Raw genomic sequence first — 11,273 nt, forward strand, 5'->3', positions numbered from 1 at the left:
TTCATTAACGCAGCATTGCTCGCTTCCTTTTCAAATTCCCTTTTTCCCTGTCCTCATCACCTCCCTTTTACATTTCATGCTGGCCATCTCTCCTTACAGCTCTCCCTCTCTGTTATTTCCTCTCTTTTCCTCTGTCTTTCTGTCTTATCTGCAGTATGGCTGAAAGGTCACGTCTGTGTTGTTTGTTGTCTAAATAAGCGGCGTGCCACCTCATGGTGATCTCTGATGAGATATGGCGCTCTGCTCCGCTCTGAGGAACACACACACTTGCGAACACACTTGCACCCTTGCTCCACACACATACATTGAGCTGTCGCCTTCTGTTTTATTCTTTATCTATCTTGCTTGCTCTTCGTCTCTGTCTCTCTCTCACACACGCACACAGACATACATACAATCTGAACGTTCCTGCACTAGCGCCTGCTGACCACACAGCAATTCCTATTGATCCAGACAGCACCAGCCCTAACTTCTATTTGATGGGCTCTCATGAGGGAAACACCAGCCAATAGCCTTACACTTCTCTAAATGTCAGTATGTATAGGCTATAAGTACACACGCTCAGTAGTTTGTGCATATGTGTGTGTTTTAGTGGGATTACTATACAGTTTCATCCATAAACACCCCCATAGTTATATTTATTTTGTTCTCCCCTACTATCATCAGTAGTGGACGTTCTTGTTAGATGTTGCATAAATTTCAAGTTGAATAGTCATATCCCAACAAAAAACTATTCTTGCAGCCTGCTGCTGGCCAGATGTCTCAGAAGTGAAGGAAATTAGTATTTTCTATACCACTCCTGTCAGCGGTGACGAGTGGTAATACAATAGCTGCTGGATCTGTGTGTGTATGTGCATGTGTGCGTTTGCATGTGTCACATAAACGCACTTTAATGCCATCGCCATTACCGAGGGCTTGCTAGACAGATGGCCTGATTTAGCAACTACAGATTACAAGCCGTTATGGCCTTGTGTAAATTCGCCCCGGCCAAAACAGCAAACCGCCCCTCTTTAGTTTCCCATTCAAACAAATTGAAAAGTGCTCTTACATGGCACATCAAAGCCCAATCAATATGTGCTCTCCTGTGCTCTCCCGGAGCCCTGGGGGTTGTAGAAGAACAAGGCAGTCTCAGTATTTTCCTCATATTCCGCCCTTATTTTTCCTCCTTAGGCCCATATGGACTGCCTCCGAAGAAGGAGCCAGCGGGACGTACCACCAGCAGAAGCCCAGGTAAGCAGGAGACCAAATGGAGATAATCCACAGCGGATTCATCCACAAAATGGATGAAGGGAATAAACAGAGACTGGTGGATAAAAAGAAAAGCAGCAGGGAGAGGGGAGGGAGGAGGCGACAGATGGAGAATGTGCAGTGGTGACATCTGTGGATCTCTCTATTTAATTCCATATCTTTTACTGTCTCTCTCTCTCTCTTATTCTCTCTCTCCTGCTCTCTATCCCTCTCCTCCTCATCTACAGTATGTGCCCAGTCCTTCGAGCTAAGTGCTGCAGGCGGGGAGTGGATGGCTAATAGCTACCTTGGGAGAAGGACAAGAAAAAGGGAGGGAGGAAGAAAAGAGGCAGGAGGAGAAAGGAAGAGAGGGCAGTAGGAGAGAGGGCTAGACCGGCGGCGACATTTCAGAGTTATTATTGTCATTAGTTTGGACGGCCTGGATTCTATACTTCTGTCGAGAGAGAGAAAGACAGAAAGCGAAAGAGAAGAATTACAGAAAGATGAGGGGAGAGAAAAGAGACATAGGGGACTGATGGAACAGACTGGGTAGAAGTAGGAGGCACATATGGAGGAGAAAGAAAGGAATAATTGAAAAGCAAAGAGGAGAGGGGAATAGGAGATGGAAATGGAGAGAGGCTAGATTCATGCCTTATCTTTCGGTCTTACTGTGGAGGAGAAAGGACACGTAGCCGTTTTCAGTAGTCAATTTGTATACTATAACAAATGTGTGAATTGAGGCATTCACACATTTTCCAATCACTTGTCTATACCTCGCATAGGTGAGAACTGTACGTGTGAAGTAAGCAATAAAAAGCATTGTTTTACTAGAATGAGCAGGTAACACCAGTCAGACTGATTTACATCCCTCCCACAATGAGGGATTTTGCACATTTTGGACTCTTAGACAAGGACATATTAGCAGACACTTAACAGCATATCTAAAAATAATTGTTTTGACTCCTGACACAGCAACTATACCAGAATTTCTAATCCTCATGTGTTACCGCTTATTTGGTTTTATCCTTGTTGTTTGTTTGTTTGTCTCATCTGATCCCTTAAACAAATGCCAATGCATTAATGGGCTATTAACACAAAATGCTGCTTGAACAGGTAGGCTCTGCTTCTTTTTTTTTGTTTTGTTTTCTTTTTAATTTATCACAGCAATTGACACAATTTGCTGCAAATTACACCCCTTCATCGCAGAGGCGTAACACAGTCAAATCAAAACACATCATCATGTGATCTCCCATATCTGCTGAAGATAAATGAAAAATAAATTAAAAAAACAAGATGTAGCTTGAAACTGCAGATCTGGTCTCATAATCAGTAGATTTAGATTTGGTTTTCTGTGTCAGTGTAATGCAGTTAATTGTTGTCTGTACAATGTAAATTACAGTAACACAGAGATCACAGGGATCTGCTGGAGCCTGTCCCAGCTCTCTTTGGGTGAAAGGCAGGGGTACACCCTGGACAGGTCACCAGTCCATCACAGGGCCACATAGAGACCAACAACCTCACACACTCACACTCACTCCTATGGGCAATTTAGAGTCACCAATCAACCTGACATACATGTTTTTGGACTGTGGGAGGAAACCAGAGTACCTGGAGAAAACCCACACAAGCACAGGGAGAACCAAAAATTGTATCTCAAATTTTTCATTGTTGTGGATGTTTTATGCTTTTAATTATTTTCAAGACAAAAACATGATTCAAAAATAACCATATGTGCAATATCAACAAAAAAAAAACAACACTAAGAAGCTGTTTTCCACTTACATATTGTAAACATTTTATAGAGTAACACAAGGAGTATCTTCTTCTTTTCCTTTGGGCTGCTCCCTTCAGGGGTCGCCACAGCAAATCATCTGCCTCCATTCAACCCTATCCTCTGTATCCTCCTCACCCACACCAACTATCCTCATGTCCTCCTTCACTACATCCAAGAACCTCCTCTTTGGTCTAACACGAGGAGCATCTGTGCAGCAAAAACCAAAAAAGCCACACATGCATTATTTCTTAAAAATAAGAATTTTAAACTGGTGGCCAATTACTGAAGAATCTAGAATACGTTTTTTACCAACTTTACATAGTGTGTTGAGTGACAGCACTAATCTCAATTTTTCATTTTTAGCATTTTTTTTACATTGTTCAATAACAAAAAATTAAATGAATCAAATCGATATATTGCCCAGCCATGGATTTAATATTCCAACATTTTGTAAGACTTATTCCTGATCTTCTTATCAGTTTTCACCAGAGGGTGACCACTGTTACACAGGTGTTATATTTACCTCATGATTTGATATTGAAGCCTGGCACTGTGTGTGACTTGATAGGAATAACACTATAATTTGAATTGCAGTAACAATTGAACACAGATGCACAAATGCAGAACAATAAATGGTATTTAAAACTTAAGATGAATATCCAACCAGTCCAACACACCCACAACATAAACCTGAATACTGTTAGCCGTGTGAAATACATAAATACAGATACATATTCAGCTTTGTATTACCCTGGTCCCTAGTAAGACAATGGTATGATCTGAATTTCAATTACTTTTTTCTGTTGTTATGATGCCATTCATCTTTTCCTGAGAGCAGCTGCCAGAAATTTAGAAAGAAAAAGGCTTTATATGCGGCTGAGGTGAAAAAGTTGGCATATCAAGAAGGGGGAAACAGATTTTTCTAACAACTAATCACAAGCAAGAAAGAAAAACATTCTTCAGCCACTCGGAGGCTGAGTAACAAGTACAGTTGTATTCAGAGCCCTTATTTAGTCCGACGTATTAAATAAAACACTGACCACTTTTCTAACACTTTGCTCCTGAATGCAGACAAAGTATTCAGGTTGGGTTGTAATTCTACAAGAAACCCCCAAACGACTAGAAAGTGCAAGGGTGTAAGGAGTTAACACAATTGCAATGTTCCTGATCCAAGTCCAGACAGGGGCCCATGGTGCACATGTAACCCCTGTTATGTGACCACAGTGGTTAATAAAACACCGCCGGTACACATAAATAGGAAGACACACATTAAGTCCTAGAAAAAAAGCAGTGGGGAAGCATGTGGGAAGTGGTGAAACGCCATGATGCATCAGAGTTACTGGTGCTAATTATGTAACCTTCTCACATCGTCTTCAATATATTCACATGAAGGTTGTTGATTGGAACATGCACTGATTCACACTCTGATCCCAATTTCAGAAACTCACATTAAAAGTTGTGCAGCAGTTTGGCAGAAACTGTCTCTGGCTGTACAAAACAGTTTGAAGGCCAACTGATTCCTCCTCAAATGTGAACCATACTCAAGAACGAGAAGGGGAAAGACAGCTGGACTTACAACAAGCATATGACCATGTTATCACCTTGACCTGTTCTTTCATTTCTGACCTGCTGGTCATCTCTCTCCAAGATGAAACTCAATAATGAAATAAAAACGAGGGAAGCAAGGGGAAAAAGAAAGTGTCAAAGTCTGAACTTTTGATTTAAAAAAAAAAGGAACACGGGAGGCAGTGAGAAGAGGAGAGGTGAAGGTAGAGAATATAATAAAGAGCACCGGTGAAAGGCGATGGTTATAATGGAGATTGAGAATGAGGGATGTTGGGTTAATGGAGGGAGGAAGAAAGCGAGAGGAGAAGGGAGTGTAATCAGCGTCCGGCATTAGTGCTCTGCTCCCAGTCAGTCCAGCGCGACGGGGGGGGCTCAGCAGTAGGGGGATGAGGTGTGTGTTTCCTTGCATGGTTGTGTATGTCCATTTCTAAGTGTGCCTGTGTCTGTATGTGTGTTTATGTTGCTAGGCACTGAGCTCAGAGCAGGGTAGGTCATTACAGCTACAATAACCCAAAGATAGAGAGAACCACGGAGCGACGGAAGGTGAGGAAACAGAGGAGTTGCAGGAGAGAGACAGACACGGAGAAAAGTAGGGGATGTGTGCCAAGAATAATGATAGACCAATCCAAATGCTCTATAGCAGGGACTCACATTTACTGGTCTTAACCAGTTCACCACACACACTCACACAGTCAGTGCCAGACCCTGAGCCCAGCCCTCCCCACCCCACTCTATAAACATAAACGCACTGAGATGCACACATATATGCACACTTCCAGACCATCATCCACCTGCTGGGTTCTGACCCAGCCTCCTGCAGAGGAAACCAGGAACTCTGGGGCTGTGAAGATCACAGCAGAAAGAGGGAGCAATCGGCCGACAAACAGAAAAACAATCTGACAGGCGGTTTGATAGACAGACACACGGATAAAACAAGAGACAGGAAGGCCAGCAGGCAGGCGGAGTATGTGGTCTGGTGGTGGAAGCAGAGTGAGGAAGCTCTCTTCATGTGGCTGGGTGTAATGCAAAGTAAACACCGTTGTTAAGGTTAGGGAAATAGTGTGTGTTACCTTGATACACACTGTGGCTTAGGCAGGCTGTCCGCAAGAGTATATGCTGTACCGTGCTCTCACACCCTGAATCTAAGGACATTACTCTCCATTTTATATGCACTGCTGTCCACTTCATCACGTCAATAAAGAGACCACATATAAGCTTCTGTGAGATTTGTTGCATACTTACTGCATTCCACTGGTTTGAGTCTCTGCAGACTTCCCTAGCAGAGTTATACCAGCATCATTACTCATGTTACTGCGGTACAGAGCCATAAAGATTGGTATGTTTATTTAAAATCTCACAAAAACACAAATTGTGAAAGCAAGCTGTGTTATTGCTTTGGTATATTCAAAATGATTAATATGCATGTATAAATTAAAAGGAAAAGCAGCCTGTGATATTGCGGATATTGGAGTAAGACCATTTTGTGATTTGTTTCAGGCGGCACAGGGAACTCCACCCAGGCTCGAGGACCCAACAGCTTTGGGGGTGAGGGCGGTGGAGAGAATGGGCCCCTTCAACCCTCCAATATTGCCCTGATCGCTGGCGCCGCGGGCGGTTCTGCCTTCCTCCTGCTGGTAACCGCTGTGATTTGTGTGGTGTGCTACCGGCGACGGCACGCCAAGCACTCAGACACTCACCACCCTCCACTGTCGCTGTCCTCGCTCACCAGCCCCAAGCGGGGAGGCGGTGGGGGCATCACCAGCTCCAACAACAATGGTTCTGAGCCGAGCGACATCATCATCCCTTTGCGGACGTCGGACTCAGCCTACTGCCCGCACTACGAGAAAGTGAGCGGGGACTACGGACACCCCGTCTACATTGTCCAGGAGATGCCACCTCAGAGCCCAGCCAACATCTACTACAAAGTATGAGACAGCTGCTGCTCCGGCCGACTGAACACACCCACCTCCCTCCACCCATTACCAACAGTTCCCTGCTCCAAATGAAGCCACAGCAAAGCTTGCCATCCCAGCTCCAACCCTGAACCCCTCAGTGCTACCGGTATTGTCCCTTGGAGCCCACTCACAGCCTTTGAGCCCACACCCCCAGCCACAATTTTTTTTTTTTTCCAGTAGAATAAAACACCCCACCCCATTTTTACACAACTGGGCCACTAATGTGTGTTAAGGGCATAACCGTTCATAGCCCTTCTTAACAAGGCCCTCAGAAATGGGCAAGAGGCTCTGAGTGCCCCCTTTCTTATTAACTCAGAGCTAAGTGAGCCCCACCTGCGCTGAATTGTAGAGTCATCCCCATAAGGCCGGTGTGTATGTGCGGCACACACTGTTTTTCTAGGAGTATGAACCTGGCTTCGGGATATGTGATGTTTTAAAAAAAAAAAAGAAAAAAGAGAAAGAAAAGAACTACAACTAAACAAAACACTACAGCCCTGATCCCACTTAGCGCCAGAGAACTCAGACTCAGAGGCCATACCTGCCTAGCCCACCGCACCGCCCCTCAGAGCTCGATCAGCCAACCAGAGACCAGCCCCTGTCACTAACTCACCAATAGAATTCTAGTTTGTTTTTGTTCGTTTCTCCTGAGAAAACAGGGGCCTCGGACTCACCCAATCAGCAAGCCAGGGTGCTGGTCACATGACCAGGCCCAGGCCTGAGGAGGTCTGACAAATCGGTGACACTCAGAATCTTGTATATTTTAATAATGTGTGTGTCTGTGTGTGTGTGTGTGTGTGTGTGTGTGTGTGTGTGTGTGTGTGTGTGTGTGTGTGTGTGTGTGTGTGTGTGTGACTGTGCATACGACTTGGATAATAATTATGGCGCTGCTGCTGCTCCACATTAGACGTGTGTGTGCAGTTAGTGTGCTTCACTACAGCAAGTTTGCATATGAGTTTGCATATACAGTATGTGTGTGTGGGGATATCTGTGTGTGTGTGTGTGTGTGTGTGTGTGTGTGTGTGTGTGTGTGTCTGTATGTACGTGTACGCTTTGTTTGTGACTGACTGTGCGTACGCGTGCGTTCTTTAGACTTGTCTTAAATACCAAAACACAAAATAGTGAGTGAATATCAAAAAAGTGAGATTTTTTTATTGCTATCAACACTTATAGATTATATATATGAATATCCAGTAAATAATTTCTAGATTTTTTTTTTGTTTTCTATTGTTTATTATTTTTACCCACTCTGTTAAACTACACTTCTGTTGCTAGACATTTTTTTTATCTGCTGTTTTTGTTTTTCACGACTTAGAATGACCTTGTTTCCGTTTCCCCTTTGCTCTGTATATTAATTTAATCCCTTTTTTAATTTTCCTGGCGAACAGAGGTTGTTTCTCTCTTCCTCTCTTCCCTCTCTCATTCACTCCCGTCATCCCTTCCTCTTCTCCCCCTCCCCCTCTCCCCTTTAGGGTCTCTGAACTCTGTGTATATTTTTATAGCTCCTTGTACTATGCTGTAGTTTTGAAGTTTAGACCTCATTTGTGGAAGTGTTGAGGTAGAACCATCTATGAAAGTTTTTTTTTTTCAAACGCTTTTTTTGAAACGCAGAAGTGAAAAGAAGTGAGGGGCGGGGGGTGTTGGTGGGAAAAGGAGGGGGGCTGAAATGAAAAAGAAGAATAAAGGAAAAAGAACAGGGCGAGAGAGAGTGCTGTCTGGGGAGGAGGAATAAAGCGGCGTCTGAATGCAGAACTTTAAAAAAAAAAAAGAGGAAGGGAGGGAGGGAGATGAGGAAAGAAAAGGCTGTGAAGGAATTGCACACTAAAGAAAATGAAGCTGAAGGGAAGGGAGGATGGGAGCGACAGGAGTGAGAGATGAAGGATCCCAAGGAAGGAAGGATGGATGGAGAGAGCAGATGAAATGAGCGGCTGGCGAAGGAGAGAAACCTTTTCTTTCAACAGAGGGTCTGAGCTTCCTGAACGGAGGCAATGGACCGACAGCCAAAACGGATTTCGGAGGAGCTGAACTCTAACCATTGAATTGGAGAGATCTCATCACACACACACACACACACACACACACGCACACATCTACCATGACTCTGTCACACTTTACGTTAACGTGAGGTGGCACGTTTCAGATTTGCTCCTTCTTTTCCGCCAAAATTTTGGTTGAAACGCATCTCTGTATCACACAACACACACACACTCTCTCTCTCGTTTATTATGAAAGCACACGCAGTATACTGCTAGCCGTGGACACACACAAGAGAAATCCCCCGGGCAGTCGGTACACTCTGCTTCTCTGTGTTTGACACACACACACCTACCCACCCAACCTACCACGAATTTCACACCTTTTAATGACTGTCACAAATGCCTACTGATTGCATTGAAGGACATACATTCTCTTGCTCTCGCTTGCTCTCCCATAAACACACTGACACACACATACACACGCACGCTTTCACCCACACTTGACAAAAATGCTGATTGCTTTCATATGACTCTGTGTTTGTGTGATTAAGACTAACCCAATGGACATAGGAGGGATGAAAAGAGTGATTGTGTGCAGTGTGTTTTCCTCCTCTCCTTCACACACCCTCATGCCTCTCACACATACACACAAACACACTAGTGCCCAGCACCTCAACCTTGGAGGGCAATAACACAACGCTGTGTCCAGAGGTGCAATATGTTCACATGTGCATATTAATAAAGCTGTTTTGTGTTGCTGAAACATGTTTATGGCTTATGTGTATACTGGGTGGCAGTGGAGAGCTTAAGCTTTTATTTTTTTTCAGATATACACACATACACACACCCACATAAGGCCTCCAGTGATGTAGCCATGTTTTGTGTGTGAAACCAGTGTTTAATCTGGACCTTTCAACATTTCTCAGCTGTGTTATGTATCGGTATCTAACATCATATAATAGGATATCTTTCATACTTCAGTGTCACATTCGTCCGAAATGACTTTGTTCAACATATGATGATGATGATGATGATGATGATGTTCAGATATGTTTTTATACCATGGATCAGTTTGGATTGTATTTGACTGTATCAAAACTGATTTCAAATATGAAATGAGAGGAAAACACCTCAAATTCTTCTTTTTGTACAACTGCCGTGTTTTTTTTTTTTTAATGTATGCTGTTAAGTCTGTGTCTATTTAAACATGCTCAGAGTACCTAAAATAATCCTCCAAGCCAAATGAAATGTCTGTTGCTCTCTGTTCTGCAACTCTTTGGAGCACTCTGATGCAAAGTGACAGTAGTTTATCCTAAGATGGCTGCCGCCGCAAAGGGGGGGGGGGGCGCAACAAAACTTCTCGGACATTATGGCATCGACTCCAACGAAGAAGCCACTGCCCCGTTTTTAGTCCACTTTGCTCCCTCTCCCCACTCCCTCACAGCAGAATGTCACGTATCTCTTGGACTCAGTTATTTTTTTTTTTTATTATTGTTTGATTTTCATGTCAGTGCTATTTCAAAGTTGTGTCTCTGGCTCTCACTTGTGTTTGACTGGCCAACTCAACCTGTTGGCTCTTCTAGAAACCGCGGACGCAGCCACTGGTTGTCATTTTAAAAAGAGAAAGAAGAAAGTGCTGTTTCCATGGATCGGGGGAGAGAGAGAAAAAAAATATAATCAGCTACCGCCTAGCTCTTTCACCTCTCTGTTGGTGAAAGTGTGTGTGCGAATGTGTGTGTACACGTGTGTGAGTGTTTCTTTGTGCCAATAGCCAGCGAGTGGAGGCCGCAGAGCGAGGTGGCTCTCGTACGTGACGTGTTGAGACTTTGTATTTGGGACACCTCTGTGTGAGAAGGTTTTATTTTTTTTGTTTTGGGTCCTCTCCTCTTTCTCTCTCCTCCCTACCCCCTTGTCTACTCATCACGGCAAGCCCTGAACCCCCTTGTCCCTGCCCCGTTCCCCTTGCCCCTCCCTCCCAAACACACCTCTAAAGAGGGGAAAAAACTAGTACATTCCTGGTTTGGAAAAAAAGGTTGAATAAAAAACAAACAAAAATGTTTAAGCACCACTCTTTTGGCTCTGTTGTGTGATTCATTATTGTGTGAGGGTCTTTTGTTCTGCATGTGTGTATGTGTATGTATGAGAGTTCCTGAGGCCCACTGGTAACCCTGCCTTTATTAGAAGGTCTCTCCTCTTATCTGTGCATTGGGCTGCTCTCAGTAGGGGCTCTTTCACTGCCTTTGCTAATAACTGCCGTTTCGGACACACACACACACACACACACACACACACACACTTGCTCTCCCACTGGTGTTATCAACAAGTTATCAAACCCAGCTTCGTTAGTGTTGAGTGTTGCCTGGCAACGTATTGACAGACCTGATTCCATTCGCTGTCTCCCTCTTCCTCCTCTATTTCCCCTTTCTCCTTCTAGCTTTGAGGCATGTTTCTATGGTAACTGTTAGCATCTACTGCTCCCTTCCAAAATTTGTTTCATCTGGGTGTTTATGTGGGTCTGTGGGTGTGTTTGCCAAGGCCCATCCAGATCATGGTGTGCCACCAGGGTGGCCTAGAGTGAGATGACCAGGCAGCTGACTTTGGCCTTTGATCTGTGGTGTGTGAGAGTAGATTACATGCCACACACACACACACACACACACACATAGACAGGGACACACAGTCCCTTGCCCCAGCTCTGCAAGCACCAACACGTCTGTACACAAATGCACAAGTGCAATCTTATGCGTAGCCACACATCAGCATTGATCCTGGCACACA

General features: G+C 44.2%; 1 protein-coding gene across 1 annotated transcript in view; it reads left to right on the forward strand.

The window, feature by feature from the left end:
* efnb3b (ephrin-B3b) overlaps positions 1 to 10,534 on the forward strand; it is a 73,838-nt gene extending 63,304 nt beyond the window's left edge. The window contains exons 4-5 of the mRNA XM_026298512.1: positions 1,171 to 1,230; positions 6,065 to 10,534. Coding sequence (XP_026154297.1) covers positions 1,171 to 1,230; positions 6,065 to 6,498 — 494 coding nt within the window. The 3' untranslated portion in view covers positions 6,499 to 10,534. The remainder of the gene's footprint in view (positions 1 to 1,170; positions 1,231 to 6,064) is intronic.
* Positions 10,535 to 11,273: the final 739 nt, after the last annotated feature.

Source organism: Mastacembelus armatus, chromosome 18 (assembly GCF_900324485.2).
Source record: "Mastacembelus armatus chromosome 18, fMasArm1.2, whole genome shotgun sequence".
NCBI classification, from domain to species: domain Eukaryota; kingdom Metazoa; phylum Chordata; class Actinopteri; order Synbranchiformes; family Mastacembelidae; genus Mastacembelus; species Mastacembelus armatus.